This window comes from Sinocyclocheilus rhinocerous, unplaced genomic scaffold (assembly GCF_001515625.1).
Source record: "Sinocyclocheilus rhinocerous isolate Xijiao unplaced genomic scaffold, SAMN03320098_v1.1 scaffold2385, whole genome shotgun sequence".
NCBI classification, from domain to species: Eukaryota; Metazoa; Chordata; class Actinopteri; order Cypriniformes; family Cyprinidae; genus Sinocyclocheilus; species Sinocyclocheilus rhinocerous.
The window spans coordinates 488,046-506,173 of NW_015667271.1; the positions used below are offsets into that span (position 1 = coordinate 488,046).

General features: G+C 41.0%; 1 protein-coding gene and 1 long non-coding RNA gene across 3 annotated transcripts; one reads left to right on the forward strand and one right to left on the reverse strand.

Annotated features, from left to right (window-relative positions):
- Positions 1-594: 594 nt before the first annotated feature.
- On the reverse strand, positions 595-13,544 carry LOC107733450 (zinc finger and BTB domain-containing protein 38-like). Of its 2 annotated transcripts, XM_016545067.1 has the most exons (3): positions 13,289-13,543; positions 8,751-9,325; positions 595-8,720 (listed from the first exon to the last, which is right to left on the reverse strand). In XM_016545067.1, the coding sequence occupies exons 2-3, from the start codon at positions 8,931-8,933 to the stop codon at positions 4,212-4,214; spliced, it is 4,692 nt and encodes a 1,563-aa protein (XP_016400553.1). In that variant the 5' UTR covers positions 8,934-9,325; positions 13,289-13,543; the 3' UTR covers positions 595-4,211. The 2 variants fall into 2 exon arrangements, with proteins under 2 accessions (XP_016400553.1, XP_016400552.1); XM_016545066.1 differs by having other exon boundaries at positions 595-9,325; positions 13,289-13,544.
- On the forward strand, positions 11,375-17,774 carry LOC107733454 (uncharacterized). The gene is made up of 4 exons (XR_001638992.1): positions 11,375-11,408; positions 15,276-15,430; positions 17,239-17,316; positions 17,383-17,774. It is a non-coding gene; the product is annotated as an uncharacterized LOC107733454 (long non-coding RNA).
- The last annotated feature ends 354 nt before the right edge of the window (positions 17,775-18,128 follow it).

An 18,128-nucleotide genomic window follows, 5' to 3' on the forward strand; every position in this document is an offset into this window, starting at 1 on the left:
TTTTTTTTTTTTTTTTTTTTTTACTTGGAATGCTAAAGTAGAAGTACCAGTCTAGTTTGGTATATTTCAGACTAAAACTAACAATTACTATGAACAGTGGTCAAATTAGATGCTGAAAAGTTCTACCATTTTGTTTAATTATTTGAAAGGTGCACATCATTGTTTGTGTGACCCTTGGTTGACTTTCCAAATTCCATGCCTAGTGCCAAAGAGCAGGAAAACTTGGCCATAGCCTACATCCCACAATCTGTATATGATCCCACTGTCAGAAATAATGTAGTAAAATGATACCTTTAGCTTGTCAATGGGACAGTGCCTACTCATAAAAGGCACATATTAGTAGCTACAAGATACAAAGGGTAGCGTTTTTTTCTAACAGTGTGAACAATCTAGTTATTTTGCTTTAAACATTCTGTATTATGTTGTCCCATCATTTCCCAAATTCACATTTGAGAAAACAAAAACACTTTAATTTACTGACTCTTTTTTAAATTCAGAGCTCTTTTTTGCAACACTTCTATATATATTTTTTTATTCAAATGATGTCGAAACTGCCAGCACTGCATATTTATGATGAATTCAAAGATATTTTGCACGTCATCAGGTTAATACTTTATTTGTATGGTTGTAGCGTGGACAGAGGGAGTAAAGAGAACAGGAGCAAAGAAATGAACTGTTGATTGTACACTTGAATCGGCAATGTGTGCCAACAAACCTTTGTATTAAATGGTCACAAAGTCAACAAGACACAAATAAAGTTTCAAACATTTCACTTCTTTGAAACTACCCAAATATAATGTGGACCTCTAAAACAATGGCACATATGGCATATAACATTGTCACAAAATACCAGACAATTTAGTCACATGCCTACAACTATGACCAAGTGCAGAACATATGCAGCTGGTAGATTTGAGTCACTTTGATTGACAAGTGAAGCCTCCAAAGGGTCCTTGTTCTGGGGGGACCAAGACGATGCTAATTTTTTTTTTGTAGTTCTGGTATTGTTCAAAACCATATGTACTGGACAGATCTGTGATTATTTCTCTACATATGTCCCTAAAAAACTTAATTTCTAAAAGTCGTTTTTATAGGTCTGTGCAAATATTCAGTAGTCTATCCAGATGCTGAGTGATAAATATATATTTTTTAAAGTAGGACTAATAGTAATAGTAGCCCACACAGTCACAAGTGACCTCTTTCAAGCATACTATCCACTGAATTTCACTGAATGTCTGCTGATGGATGAAACAGAAAACATGAGAACATAACTCATAACTCATTATGTTGTTCCTCAAAGCAGTTCTTAAATAGAATGTTTTATAGAAAATGGTATGACAACTTTGTCTTTGTAAGGTGCGCTCAGATTATGTGCATATTCTTATTAGCTTATTTAAATAAAACTGCAAAGGCATCTTGTATGTAAACATCAGAATTTTAGATTTAGTCATTTTAAACCAGTTACAGATTCAGAATTGAACAATTGATACTCGGGCCAATATTTTAACCCAATCAGGCTTAAATAGTCAATGGAGACAAAACATTTTTTTTACAAAGCCAATGTTATTAGTTCTCTAAAAATAATTGTCAGATTTATACGTGAACCTCTCAACAACATGTTTGTTACTGTTTTTACATTCGTTTACACAAATTTAACATTTACTTTTTTTTTTTTTTTTACCAATCACTGGTACAAGTGGTTGACGCAATTTATACATTTCTAGAATTCATGTAAAAATGTTGTCATGGTGGAGGAAATAAAGCAAAAATATGAGGTCCAAAATCAAACAAGTTTGTTGGTAGCTATCAAGGGAGATAGACCTTGTTTTGGTTTCCTTTTCCTTTACCACCACACACCCTTTCTCTCTCTCTCACACACACTTTTACAATGCAAACAAAAGGCTTGTACTCATACCCGAGTGAAGCTACATTATCCACAACCATTCATTGCATTGTGTTTTACCCTCAGGAAATGAACAGTGCTGCGGCCACATTGCACAGTTTCACACTTACTTCAAAGGGAGAAGGTAAAATATTGAGAATAGACAGGGAGAGGGAGTTGGAGATGGAAGGTGGTGTTTGAAAAGCTTTCGTAATGCTTGGGGAAAAGAAATAAGGCAACATAGGAGTTTGTCTTTTTGGTTTTAGATTTGAAATTTTGATACTGAAGGGTTAAAAAAAAGAAGCCCAAAAAGGTCTTGTGAGGACATGCCGCAAGAGAAAAAAGCAGGAGAAAATGAAGGACCACATATGGAGGAAAATTGAGTTTTGTGACAACACCAGAAGATATTGAAGAAGCAGTCGTTTGCTCATGCGTTGTGGTTATATTGAATCCAACTTCCTTGACATGTCCCTAAGACTACTGTATATATATATTTATATATGAATACCTCATAGCGGTTCAATATTACATGTTATTTTTCAAGTCAGCGTACAGAAATGATCTACCATACCTCATGACTAAATTACATTCATATTTTTGTGCACTTGAATGAGCTTCAAGTACAAGCCTTTTCTCACTACCAAAAAAGGGAAAAATATGTAAATCAAACAAATAATATAGTGGGAAAAAAAACAAGAAAGTACAAGGGAGAGCTTAAGCCACTCCAGTGCTATAAGTCCCATAGTGCAGACCCTGCAGGGGCGTCAGGACTGACTGACGTCCTGTCCCTCTTTTTTCTCTGCTGCGGAGAAAGAATCTGCTAACCAAAAGAAATGGTGGCTTGCTTGTAGTAGATTGTTTTTCTAAAACTAACATTCACGGCTACTGTCTCTTACTAGTGTACGGTTCTCTCTGTCTTTATAAAGGAAGCTCCATTTATGCTAACGCACTGCCCAGCTGCGCTTTTCTCCACTTTCCTCCCATTTTTGCTCACGCTCTCACTCTGTATCGTTGTCTGTTTGTCTCACTTGGTTTCTCCCTCTCTGTTGTGTCTTAAATTCAGTCAAGTGAATGGAGTGTCTTTGGTGGACACCAGGGGGCAGTGGGGAGGAGAAGGCCACAAACATGAAGTCGACTGGAACGTATGTTGTTGGAAGAGATGAAACGGTTGGCAGGAGTACTGGAAGTACACAGACTTATTTCATAAATGATCAATGATTAATACCAACATCCTACAAACCAAACTATGCGAAACACAATCTGTCTCTAGACATAACACGCTCAAATGTAGAGTGGATTCTACATCACCATACATTTGATCTTGTCATGATGATCCTGGTTAGTGAAGGCATCACATAATAATATGTTTAATCCATATGACATGTAGCTACACCATCAAGTTGCTATGCTATGACTTACGAAAGAAGAACTTCATCTATGTTTTCTATTTACTGACCTATTAAGATTATAACCGCTTTCCAGGAATGGTGTTTTTATGTGAACGTCCATGGAACTGACTAAGGCTGATGCAGCACAAATGATTTTAAGTGTGCATGCCTACACCCCCAACACACCCCACAAATACACTTACACAAACCTGCAGGCACACATAAAGCCGAAATACTGAAAAACACATGACTGGAGTACCGATGTTGTAACATATGACACTATGAGCTACCCCAAAGTCTCCATGCATTACCTCTATACAAAATCGCACACTGTACAGACTCATGCATGCACACACACGCACGCACACACACAAAACTGCTGCTGCATCTTCCCTGTGTGTTGAGTATGTTGAGCCTCTTCAGGCATACCATTTTGCTTTCAATGATAAGCCACCCTTGTATTACTATAAGCAGTATAATTAACATTATTAACTATTATTATCATTATTGTTGTTATACTGTCCTTATTATGGGAAGCAGACAAAATTCATTTAGCAAAACACATATCCTGTTAGCTGTTATTGTTCATGTGTTATCCCTAATGTCGTATTGATTTTGAGAGGACAGATATCCAAGCTCTAACAACACTACAGAAGAGGCAAAGAAGTGGTGTGTTGGAGGTGCATCTTGGCAGTGCCTGAAGGGGGTGTTATATCTATTGTTCTTCACCCCCTTATATCCTTTCCTCTTTTCGTCAAGACACCTCTCCATCTTTCCACCACGTTTGATTTCTAGGTATGCCTATGCATTTACTGCTTTACAAAAGAGAAGTAAGAGCTGTGCAAGAGTGTTCAGTTAACAAACAGAAAAACATAACTTCCACCCTTAATGGCCTCCTCTGCTCTTTTACAGATATTCCCTTGCTGCCATTGTGTACTCACTTATGGGTTGTCCTGCTTTGTGCTACTGCTGCCGCCACTGTTGTATAGACTGGGGTTCACTACTAAAGGATGGGGCACTGTGCCTGTTAAAGGGGCAGCAGCGGCAGCGTAATTGAAAAAAGGCAAGAAGGGTAAGGGCTCTTTGTCCCCTGATGCCATCATATTTAGAGCCATTGGAAAGGCAGCAAGGTTATAGGGGTATGGCAGTAGCTGTGGGCCATACAGTAGGTGATAGGGGTCAGGGTAAAAGGGCAGTTTGGTGGAGTCAGAGTGGGGTACCATCTTCCCAAGTGGCGGAAAGGGTAGGGGTCCAGCAGGGTAAGACATCAGGATTTGCTCCTCCTGATTCTTACCAGAGCAGTACCCTCCAGGTATGACCAAGGGAAGAGTAAGCTCCTGGACAGGGTAGCCTGAGCCTCTGTGGTGTTCTGTTGGAGTGACAGAGGTGTGGTCGTTTGATTCAGGCTCTGCTGTGGGCACTTGAGTATGTAGCAGGTTGTGGGACGAAGGAGTATCGCTCATCCCAGCTGAATTTGCTGGCAACATAAGACCCTGTTTTTCTGTATTGTGCCTTCCTCTGTGTGTTTGGCTTTGCTTCAGCTGTGGCCGCAACTGTAGGTCCAAGGGTCCCGGAGAGTGACAAGGTGACTTTGAATACCTTTGAGAAGATCCTTTTGGAGTGGTTTGAATGACAGAGCATGTAGGAGATGGTATAGGACTGAGTGGTTCCTCTTTGGGTACTAGCAACAACACCTCCTCATTACAAGACTGTTCCTTTGAGATGTTGGATGGATGTTTATTCTGTTGATTAAGCTCCTTCTTTTTTGCCAGTATTGTTGGCATGGATAAGTCTTGGGCTTGGCTGCTGGATTGAGGAAAGATTCTTAAATCCTGAGCATCTTGTAAATCACTGAAATCTTCATTTGGAATATTGTCACCTTCTCTAAACACATAACCTCTACCTGTTTTTAGTGATATGCGTCCAGATGGAGTTGTTTCTATTCTAATCTGAGGCTCTGTCAGCATTTGAGAAACTTGGATTTGCCTGTCGCTTGGCGTTGGGCTTCTTTTCTGCTGATCTAGTGTGTCTAAATTCTGTTTCTCTGGTGTCCTGTAGTATAGGCACTCTGCATCATTCATTACAAGTACACTAGGGAGGTTAGGAGAGATGACGTTAAACCTTTCTAAAGTGGGGCTGTGCATAACTTGGGAAAACTGTGCACACAGTGGACTGTGAACTTTGTCATTGGCTGCCACTTTGGGGCTTTCACAATTTCTGACTCTTTGGTGTTCTTCCATCTTCTCACCCAGTTGGTTGTCAATGATTTGACAGTCTGGTTTAGAGTAATATATGACAGACACGGGCTGTACTTGCTCACAGTTGGTGTCTAAACCTTTGCTTGGTGTAGTCTCCACTGCAGAAGTTGTGTAACTAGGCAAATCTTGCTTTTCCTGGGTTTCTTCAACCTCGGTTGAACTGAACTCATGTCGCTTGAGGTGGCAGTTAAGTGCAGCAGAGGTTTTGCAGACTTTATCGCATTGTGAGCATGTATATCTTATTAAAGGCCTCCTGCCCAAGCGAACTGGGCTGCCTTTCTCTATGGAATGTCCATCCACTCCATTCTCATCCGCTTTCATTTCCACCTCATTTCTTGATGACTGGGAAGTGAAGAAAGTAGGGGCAGACAGGGGCTTGGTTTTGGGATGCTGAGTCCTCTGATGTTCCTCTAGTTTGGATTGTGAGGGGAATGGAGCTCTGCAAAGCATGCACACAAACTCAAATAGATGTGTCAACTCATGTTTGTCTCGTTTCCTTGCGCTGGAGAACCAGCGCCCACATGTTCCACACTCAGAAGCCTGATCTTCTGACCATCGTTGTTTGATGATAGAGGATGCTGTGTTTTGAGAATTGATTGTAGCCTGCGAAACAGACAAAGGGAGAGGAAGATCAGGCTTTCCATGTGTTCCCTTTTCTTTTTCCTTCTGTTCTGTTTTTGAAGTGACAGGACAAGTGTGTGACATTTCTTTGACTTCAGTTTTCTGTGGCTCACTAACTTCTTTCTGCTCTTTCTTTATTTTCTGTGTCCTCTCCTCTCCCTCATCTGCCTCTTCACCATCAATTTCTTTATTCAGATTTTTCATGAGTCTCTCAGCTCTCCTCATAGGCCTCAGGGATCGTTTGTAGTGCAATTTGCGCTTCCAGGCTTTAGCCCCTTGCATATGAAGGGCCTTTCGCTTGGGTTTGTAAGAATAGTAAGGCCTCCATAGGTTGTCCTCCACATCATGGTCATTTCTGTCCTCTCTGACCTCCTGCCGGAAAAAGTATTTCCTCACCTTGCCTTTTAGTTTAGAGTTTTTCCATTTGGACTCCCCCTCCTTTCCTTCCTGACTGGAGTTACGGTGTTTACGTTGGTGGTGATTGGTGTGCCTCTGCTCTCTCTGGTCCTCCTGTGAGAGGTTACTCTTTTTGGGTTTGCTGCGTGTAGGGCTTTTGTCTCTCCTCAGATCTGTTTCAGAGATGCTCCGTTTGACAATCGCCTCCTCCCCTATGCGCACAGTAATCTGACAAAGTGGGCCGCTGCCTTTGACTTCTGATCCCACCGCTAAAGGTATTGTCTTACTTGACTCTGTTTTATTGTGAACTTTTCGTCCCTTGTAAAGTTTCTCTGTTGGCTGTCTGATTTTCGAAGCCTCTGCATCTTCGCTGGCAGCGTCCCAGTCCCTGTATGCCTCAGTGTGCTCTCTCTGGCTATGTTTTTTAATCTGTTTTTGACCTGTTTTTGCCATTGGATGATTTTTTGAACTTCTTTTTCTCTCCTCAGAATCCATCTTGTTTCTGTGAACAATGACAGAGGAAGAAACTGCAGCACTGTGCATGATGACCGAGGGTTTGCTGTGTGCAAATGCAATGACTGAAGAGACAGCATCTTCTGGGCACTTTGGAGTTTTGCTTTTGCCACTGTTGCTACCTGACTGCCATAAATCTGACCCCTCTATCTCTCTTGCTTCTACTGCCATGTCTGTTTGAGGAGAAGCTAGTTTTTTACCCTGCTCAACACCCACCCTGATGGGGAATCGCTCAGGCTCAGTCTTGATGTCTGTGGTTTGAAGATCTTTCAGGAAAGACTCCAATTTCTTTGTTTCCAGAGGTTGTGGGAGGCTGCTGTCTATAGACAAAGGCAGGGTAACTGATGAATCAGAAGTGAGTAGTCCATCAGCCATTGGCTGACTGTATGTTTTGTAAGGTCGCTTTAGAGATCGCATGGGCAGCAGGCGGTAAAGTTTAAGGGCATTGACCTTCTGCTTGTAGCCACCATTGACTGTTTTTTCACTTGAGATCAAACCAGGATTGATACCATGGAATGCCTTTTGGTGTGTTTTAAGGTTGTAGTAAGTAGGAAATGCCTCCCAGCAAAAGATGCACTGGTAGCGCCTTTCACCTGTGTGCCACACCTCATGTTTGGTGCGGTACTCAGCCAGAGCAAAAACCTTGTCACAGTAGTGACAGGGGTACTTCCGCCGCCATGAATGCACATTAGAGTGTCGCTTCAGGCTGGACAAAGTCATGTAAGAGCGTTCGCACACAGAGCAAAAGTAAATGATATGTCCATCCACCACTTTTACAAAGTGATCCTCTTCCCCCAGGGCATCCCTGCAAGTCAGTGTTCCAGCATGACGGGCATGAAGGTCTCGCACTTTCTTTATGGGTCGGCCAGGCCTTGTTCCTTGTCCAAGCTGTTCTGGCTCCGCAGCCTCATCTGCTCTCTCCCCCTCCACTTCACCCTCCTCCAGGAGCTCATCTTTGGGTGGCACTGGAAAAGCTGGCAGCCCTTGCCTGCAGGTGGCCTCATGGGATTGCAGTCTTTTATTATGGATGAAGGCTTTGCCACAGTGGCGGCAGCTGAGTACTCGTCCCCCCCGATGGAGACGCATGTGGACAGTGAGGGACGAGGCAGTGCTGAACAGACGGTGGCACACTCCACACAGTAGTTCTGGCTTCGGCACTGCCCTAAAGGAGTCATGGAAAGATGGCGTGGGGATAGTCAAGGGGGAGGAAGTTAGAGAGAGAGACGAGGGCGAAGGAGGAGGAGGAGGGGTTGATGAGGACGAGTGAGGGTTTATGCTAGGGAGAGGAAGGCTCAGTTCAACATGGAGGCTGTTTGCCTTGCGTTTTTTGCCTTTTGAACTCTCGGGATCCTTCACACCTTGGTCCTGATAGGCTCTCGCACTGAGGTTGAAAAGGATGTGTGCGGTTTCTGTTGTCGAATGCTCTTTGTACCCATTATTGAGACTAACCCCAGCAGTCTCTTTTGAATAGTCAATTTTGTTAGAGTGTTGTAAGGGAGATGATGGGTATCTGGAGCCACTACCATCAACAGAAAAGGACAGAGATGACTTGCAGTTCTTACTGACTGGGGCAGTTAGATCGACAGGGAGGGAAGAGGAAGTGCATGGCAGGCGGTCAGTTTTTGATGACTTTTTCGATAACTGTTTGTCTCTGAATGCTTCCCCCATCCATGCTGTGCCATCTGAACAATTTCTGTCGTGGACGTCAGTGGAGGAAGTGGGGTGGGATGAGGAGCAGTGCTTCTGTGCAGAAAAGCTAGTCAGTCCAGCACTAAGGGGAAAACTGAGAGATATCCTCGTAGTTTTGGCACCATCCGCCTCCTCCGTGCCCTCTCCCATCCTGTCTCCTCTCATGTGTTTATTTCGGTGTTTCATTGGATCCTTGTAGAAGTCCTCTTAGATGCTCTCCAAGGCTATAGTTGGCCTAAAACAGAGAACACTAGACAGTCAAAGGATGTGTCTGTAGTCCAACAAGGTCCAGGAAAATGCTTTACAGAGTGTCTGTTCTAGCTATATCTTCAGTGCAAAAGTTGACAGTTGAAGGATGGTAGAAAACAGAAGTGTCAAATCAAGAAGACGGCAGTTCCTGGAGGTCAAGCCCAGAGACATCAACTCCTAGATGTAGGTAACATAGTGCATCTTTGATTATCTTCGTATGAAACAAGATGAGGATTGCCATGCATTGCACATTCAGCTCCAAGAATGCAGTGCAGGTGTGGAGAGGGTCCCAGCTATCCTCTCCCGACACCATGACCCCGCTCTTAATCCTGCAAAAAAACAAAACAAAAGATATTGTAGATTGTAGATTTTAGACAACCACAAACGAGAGAATATATTAGTATTATACTGACAAGAAAGGCACATGACAAAAAGTGTGCATTGTGTGGTGGCAAATCAGCATACTAGACTACCTATAAAATACAAGCTTGCACAAAATAAGCAATGCATTATGGTTATTATACACAGGCAACTTAGTCAGACAAGGTTGGTTGCAGTCATCTTAGTTTCTGAATTTGGCATGACAAAATCTGAAAATGTGGAAAGAATCTCAGCAATCAACCCCACTGAGTCACAGCAATCCCTTCACCTAATTGAACAATGCTAAAATTTAATTAAGATTTCCCCAACAGAGTGTTATTTATAGTCAAAGTGCTCCAAATATGCCTAGACTGAAAAGGTACCAAAATATAGATGGCCTTTTGAACCGAAGCATCATGTATTCCTGATGCAGATTTTTAAATATATGTATAAATATTTATTTTTACTATATTTTATATAATTTAAAGCAAAAGACCATGTGACGAGTACCGTCATGGAGTTTTCTTTAGCAGTCTGAGAATGAATAGTCTAGTCTTGCTGTGTTCATAAACCCTCTTTAGTTGCTTATTTAATGATCATCTTGTTTGCTTAACCTATTTTACCAAAATCTACCATAGATTTTGGTGAGCATTCTTAGTTATCACTAATGAAGCGACACCAGAGAAAATCCCCAGTCATGGTTTTCTGCCTGCGCTTTAGCCAGGCAGGCAGGCCTCTGTAAAATTCCACAAGCAGCCCTGAATGCACTGAAACTAGGTCAGCACTGTTATTGCAGAGAGAGAAAGAGAGGAGGAGGGAGAGCAATGGAGAGAGAGAGAGACAGAGAGAGGTGGGGAAGAAAGCAAGATTCAGGCCTGGAGACAGGAACAGCCACAAACACACACTTACACATGCACAGAAACACACACACACACTGACACTCACACACACAGGCAGTCAACAAGCTGCATGCACACACACGCACACACACTCGCAACACGCAAACACATTTGCATGCAGGCACATATGAACTGGTCTGTCTGTAAACAAGTGGCTTGACAGCTAGCGTTACCCAGCATACCACAAATGCAGCTGCTGAGAGTCTGCAAAGGATGTATACCAGAAGACCTGTATAATAATAGATGTTACGTAAGAGTACATTTAGACAGGAAGAGTTGAATATTATTTAAACCTGTCCAGCACTTGTTGCGGCTGTGGCTACTAAGGCATGAAACAAGGCCTAAGAATGACAGTTTTACATGGCGTTCGCATAGTAATGGACAAACACATCTGTCACCCTCTCATTTTCTCTGTACTTCTGTCCCTATTTATCTCTCCCTCTCACCCTCCTTTTCTCTTTGCATATGACGCACACACTGCCTCTCAACAAACAGTCCCTGGCGCAAGAGGCTGGCCAAGCGTGACAGGGCCTTTGCCTCCCCCCTCTGACTGCCCCTCTACTTAAACATGTGATCGACTGAAAGAGTTAGAACTGAAGTATTAAGGTGTTGCATCTTGCACAATAAAACATTGTCTATAAAGTCTATTTAAATAAAGGTTAACAAATCGACTTTATCCTAAATGTAGGAAATTGAAAACGAGCGTCAGAACCACGTCATCAGCCGGAACATGAAATGCATGCTAGTCATGCAGATGAAGATTTTCAATTTAAGTACATAAGATAACTTGTTTTATAATACTGTCACCGGCGGATTAGGAACTGAGAAGAGTCTCGGAAGAAGCTGGGTAATGGGCTAAAGGTCTTGCGTTTAACTGTGTCACTGAAACAAACCATGCACTGAATGGCAGTGGAAAAGGGTAATGAGTGAAGGCCGCCTGTTTCCGTGTGGCCGTGACGGGGCCCACCAGGGTGAGGCGGACTGTGAAAAGGGGGCTGTCGCTAGATACTGAACTCTGCACAACCCCCTGCCAAAAACATGGTGGAGCCAGCCAGAGGAGAGATGAGGGGTAGGGAAACGAGCGAAAAGGAGGAGTGGGCTGTTTTGGAAGCAGTTGGGAGATGGAGCCGGATGGTCCGAGGTTGGGTTCATGGTAAGATTTCCTCGCTCCTTGCTTTCCCCTCTGACCAATTTATGGTATCTTGGTGATTTGGCATGACGGGCCATGCTCTAGCGAGTCTGCCCGTGTTACACGTTGTGTTCGACATGGTCCGCTGAGTTTAAACTCGACAAGTGATTCCAATAAATCTGTTGCTGTAATAGACCAGTTTCAGTGTTTGCAAACAGTGATGCCGTTTTTTTGTGGGCGGCGCCTATCTGGTGGCAGAAAATGCCAGTTTTAACGTAGCAGTATACGGAAGCCATGGAATAAAAGAATAAAAAGGTAATTTTGAGTTTTTATGTCAAAATTCTGACTTTTTTCTTGCAATTCCGAGATTATAACACAATTCTGGTAAGAAAAATCAACTCGTCATTCTCTCTTTTCCCCCTCGGCTCAGAGTCATGAGTTTATATCCCACACTTCTGGCTTTTTTTCCTCAGAATGGACAAACTCGCAATTGTTGAGTTGTTATAAAGTCCGAAGTAGGAGATATAAACTTGCATTTGCAAGAAAAAAAGTCATTTGTTATGACTTTTGTTATGACCAAATGTTATAGGTTTAAATAGTATTTCATGCTTTAACTGTAGGGCTAATACTATATGTCCCCTATGTGAATATTATGTAGACCTATTGTTTAAATCAAATGTATGCTTTAAAAGTAGGGTAATCATAGCAGGTTTCATCCATAGTTTGTCCGTTTAAACGTCTGCGTTTAGCTTCAAATGGCGTCTTTGACAACAGTATTATATAAAAATTATTTGCAATCAGATTCTGACATCCAAAGGCACAACAAAACATTTTTTCTCTTATTCCATCGATTTTACCCATTTCCCTCCACTTGTTCCCAGTGTTTTTCTGCCACCACAATGCGCACGCAGCTGCAAGTGACGTAACTGTGACGTCTACTCCAAATTGGTCTATATGATCAAGGACAATATTCTAAGTAGAGCAAAACTGGAAGAAAATTGCCATCACAGACAGAGTGAGATACTCCGCTAGTGACCTGGCTAAAGCTACTTCCTTTAGATCGTGCCTGAATCTGCTTCTATAATGCTTCAGTTTGGTTAGGAAGGCCAGCAGCACTGCCATGTTTGCATTCTAACTTGATGCCTCTGTCGCTACAGTATGCCAGAAACTTTATGCTGACATGTGCCAGAGTTTGAATAGCAAATATCCCATGCTAGCTGACTTGAACCCTTAAGCAGCGACAGGAAATTCAATTTGATCCTGGCGTATATGCAACTCACTTCTACAAGACCATACAACTTGGCTTCTAACGACCTCTGACCCTATGGCCTTGTAGGGGATGTTGATAGCGTACTATGCTATGCTTTTTTTTTTTTTAAAGTGCAAGTGCATCTTATAACATCTAATAACATCCACCTTACGTAAAAACGGGTAGATGCCGTTTTTAGGAAAACGACTGGCTTTGTATTCCAAGATGCCGCTTGATCGTTAATTCTAAAAACATGTCCTTCGCTATCGAGATGATTTCGTCAGATGTGAACTTGCCACAACATAAAGTATCCAAATCCAGCAGACCAGAAATTATGATAAGAGAACGCAAAAAAGTCTGAAGCTTTATTCTGATTATACTTTAATCGTGGAAACCAGCCCTGAAAAAGAACTGCGTGGTTCAGCCACAACAGCCAAGGATAAGGGAGACAGGCCTTGATTAGCACACACACAAACCCACACGCACACTCATTTCTGGTGTCTACACAGAACCAAAACAACATCGATATGATATGAGAGTGGCATAGAAACGCAAGAAGCAGGAAGAGGTGAAGACAGAGAGATAGATCAGAGGAAAAAGTCTCTCCTTCTCACTCCCATTCTCCGCTAGGCAAGCACACAACAAGACAACGTACCTCGAAAAACCTTCTGCTGCATCTCGGCTGCGACGTGTTCTCTCTCTCACTCTCTCACTCTCCCTCCCTCGGTCTGTGTGTCCTGGTCTGCGTGTTCCCGTGTGCGTGTATGAGTGAGAGAGAGAGAGAGCACAGGGAAAGACGAGCGCGTGCACACAGGCAGCGCTATGTAGAGGGCAGAAACGACTCTCTCGCACTCTGACTCTCCCCCTCCTTCTGCCGCTCTGTCTCTCCTTCCCTCGCCCGCTCTCTCACACTTCAGTTTGCCACTGACACATGATTCTGGGCTGTTTTTGCATTTTTTTATCTCCCCCATCCTCGTACCCCTTACTCACCCGCACCCACCCCCCAGCCTCATTTTAATTCCAATTCTCTTTTTATTCCAAATTTTGATGTTCATTAGACACACACTTTCAGCATGCACACTCTCTACTCTACATACACCAAGCCTGATGATAGCAAGGAAGGGAGGGAGAGCCGGAGCGAGTGAGAGGACGCCATTTAAGCAGTTTGTTACGAGCACTGCCAGTCCCCAAAATGGCTGAAAACAAACAGGAGCCATGCCAACAGAAAAAAAGCTTGGCCATAGAGACACGAAGGGAAAGAGATAAAGAGTAGGAGCGGGGAGAAAGAGAGAGATGCCAAACAATACTTGGGTAAAACTCTTTAAATAAGTGAGGTAGCCAAAAGAGAGATCAAAGAGAAGGGCATGGACATGCACTTTGGTTTCCATTTTCTCCTCTCTCCACTTCCCTGACTAAAGAGGAGGACGTTTATGGCAAGAAGTGGTGGAATAGAGGAGTAAACATTGAAGTTTTTGGCCGAGACGGCCTTCTATGACAGGTTTGGCCTTCTCGCCATTACGCAGAGCAGAGAAATAGCACCTCTACGTACTTTTTGTCCTGCTCTCGTTTGCCGAATCACTCCGTCTGGCATTTGCCGGATCGACTGATCCTACTTACTCTCAATCTATAGCTACTGAAAAGTTCAGGAACCACCTGTTTTAAAATGGCATTGTGTGTGGAGAACTCTTTAAAATGGTCTGTCTTGACATTCAGAAAAAATGTTCCAGCCCAAATGGACCTGCGGAGAGAGCAGGGCAACAGGATAAGGAAAATGAGGGTTCATACTGAATTTTTTTCTCTCGCTTCACTCTTCCTCTTCTGTCCACTTTTTTCATGCCCAAATTTCTGCTGAACAGCTCATTATACCCCCATCCTATGTTCCTTTCCCTTGTGCCTCTCGGTCCTTCTCTCTATTTTTCCTTTCTCTTTCGCACTCCTTCTTTTTCTTTTCTATTGTATGCCAGCCCACTTGTCTCCATGGGAACTCCGTTTGGAAAGGGGTGTTGTTCTTATGATCTCTCCGACTTGTTGGAACTTTGTCACTTTTCTCACACTTCTACGTGGTTCTTATTGTGAGCTTGATTACAGAACTTTCGGTTCACATGCTTGTTTTAAACTGTTTGTTTCTTTTTGGAGTTTATAATAGTTCAGGTAACCCATTCAGTAAGGTTTACCAAAAAAGTGATTATACTTTTTCTTGAGCTGTTTGGGAATTGGAACAAGTATATAAGAAACTCAAAAATGCAAGATATTTCGCCACCGTCAATATTAAGAGCATGGTGCATATGCCAATATATGTAGACATTAGACAATAGATGTTTTATCTCTCAGTGTGGATAAGGAAATTGAGTTGTTGATAAGGATTCGTATGAAGTAGTTGATTTAAGGTACCTTTGGGATAAGATCTTGGTTCAAGTCAAAGTCAGTTTGATAGCAAATGTTCAAGGATTATGCATTAAGCAAAAGTAAATTGACATATTTTATATTATTTAAATAGTATTTTAACTAAAAAAAAAACAGAAGTAGGCCAGACAGAGGTGGTCTTGAATCAGCCATTCAACTCTGTAAACAAGCTTTATAAAATTCCAAATTATTGTATTTGTCGTTTGATTGCCTCTAATCTTTCTCTGCTGTGAAAATAGGTGGCTGAAATGTTTCCCTGCTCACTGTTGATCAAAGGCCGTCTTTAACATGACATATGGATCAGCAGACACTAATGAGAAGGCAGTGGCCAGCTGAATCTCCACAGTAACAAAAGAGGCTGGGACATCTGGAGTCAGCCACACACAGACTCCTGGTGAGTTTTGGGGAAGAGGGGGCTGTCGAACGTCCGCCTGTAATGGGAGGACTGGATAACAGATATGGCAGTGGGCAAATGAATTAAATGTCTAGTTAACCCTCTGACGTTTCATAGATTTTTTTATCAGTCTGAGGACAAATAATCAGTGTTTACATGAGATTAGCATCACTACCCAGAGCACAGAGAATTTTTTCATATCAAAAACTGCACAGTGAATCAGATTTAAAGTACTTGGTAATACAGGAAAATTTCACACTATATGGAAACCCTTTATGTCACATTTTTAAAAAATAAATACAAATTGAGTGAAAAGGTAAGAAAATAAGAAAAACCCTTTCTCTATGCCTGGCCTTTACAGTTTCTTTCCCTTGCCCCTCATTTACTAATAAATGGAGAGCACAGAAAGAGAGAAAAAAACAAAATACACACACACACACACACACACACACACACACACACACACATATATATATATATATATATATATATATATATGAACAAGCGGAGTGATACAAAATTGTGAAAGGGCGTTCCTGTAGCGATACCAGTACAATATCTCACGGTTCTCAACCAATCAGATTTGAGAACCAGAACGAGCTGTTGTATAAATTATATATATATATATATATATATTTAGGACAACTTTGATGAACTCTTTTGATCCACTTCAAATGTTGACTGCTATATATATATAATTTTTTTAAACTTATTTATTTGTATTGCTTTTTTATTTGTATTGCTGTAGTGTTATGTATACATATATTGTTCTTGGTGCTGGCATTCATAATTGCATTTTGTGTTTTGACTCAGAGAGTAAGGAATTTTTTGACTAATTTCATTTTGATCTGTTAATAGATTGAAACAATTGTTGTTCTATTGTCTTTCATTTTTGTATCTCTCTGATCAAATATAATCAATAAAAAGAGTTAAAACAAAAAAACTGTACAATTCTGTTATGACTATTGCTTTGCAATTGTTCTAATTTTCCATTTTTATTGCAATATTTTTCCTTTATTACCCATTTTTTTTGTTGTAATTTCCTTTAATTATTTTAAAATATATATTTAATTATTCAATATTTAATTTTTACTTAGTTTTTTCATATTGTTAATATATGATATTAATTATATACTTCCTGTTTCCTGCAGTGTGTTGATATTGCTTAAAATGCTCTGATTGTCAGTTCATCCCTGTTTTTCCTTTATTACCCATTTTTTTTGTTGTAATTTCCTTTAATTATTTTAAAATATATATTTAATTATTCAATATTTAATTTTTACTTAGTTTTTTCATATTGTTAATATATGATATTAATTATATACTTCCTGTTTCCTGCAGTGTGTTGATATTGCTTAAAATGCTCTGATTGTCAGTTCATCCCTGTTTTAAATTTACATGACATATACCAAAAAATGTTCTTGTATTGTAATAAATGATTTGCTCTATTTGTGTAGCTCCAATCAAAAATATTTGTAACAGCTTACAGTACATGAATATATATATATATATATATATATATATATATATGTATGATTGGCAGCCCTTTAGTCTTAACACACACTGTCCGAACACTGTGGAGTAACTTTGTATACTTGTATGATTTCTGTTGTCATTCTCATATTCGTCTTCCAAGCATATTCCTGCCAGAATGGAGATTAAGTGCTGAATGTTTCTTTAAAACACTGTTCTCATTCTTTGTCTATTTGTTTCTCACATTTCTTAAATATTGGGAATTGCCCAACCATCCATTTCTCTATTTTGTTTTGAAGCTTTTACTATAACTAAAACTATGACTTTTTTTTCAGTCCCTCTGTCACGATACACAGAATTAGGAACAACCAATGTTAAGTTCACTGAAGGCAGATGAAATCAACACGATGCAGGTGAGTGATGACCGTTAGAATGATAGGATGAATAGTGACTTGAATGTAACAGTTCAATGTCTCCAGGAACACACACAAACAGAAGAGCAGTCACGTCGTGGAGACCAGGAGGTTCGACTTGGGAAAAGGAGGCAGCATCAGAGATAATCCAAGGAGTTATGGACAGTTTCCCAAGGTAAGAGAGTCTGTGTTCTCTAGACAAGGCCAGACAGTGAATGACAGTGTGCATGTGTCTTTGTAGGGGTGTTGATGAGTGCTGACAAGGGACATGTGTGTGTGATTAGAACTCTGGGAAACGTGAGGTCTGAGTCAGTGAGGAGCGAGAGCTTGGCGTGACTGTGACACCCTCTTGAATTCATGCTTTTTCTAAATAGCCTCCTATTTGCAGTACTCCTGTCTTATTTAAATGTATTCATATATGGATAAGCTTCTATGCTATAAGCTAAAACTTAATAATATTACAGTCACAGTTTTAATTTTATGTTCGTCTTCCTCGACTTTAAGACATTTTATTTGTATTAAAGTTCTATAGAGAAAGCAGATAATGGATCCCCTTGTCTTGTTTCTCTCAATATTTAAAAGGCTTCTAAAATATTTTCATTAGCCATCACTCTTACTTTAGCTTGTTTATACATACCTTTAATCATTGTAATAAACTTTTGTTGAAAGTCAAAGAACTCACACATTTCAAAAATAAAGGGCCGTAACAACCTATCAAAGGTCTTTTCAGTGTGAGACGTCTCAGCATTTGTTGCTTTTTTCACACACCCTCAAGTTGTTCCAAACCGGTGTGAGTATCTTTCTTCTAGTGA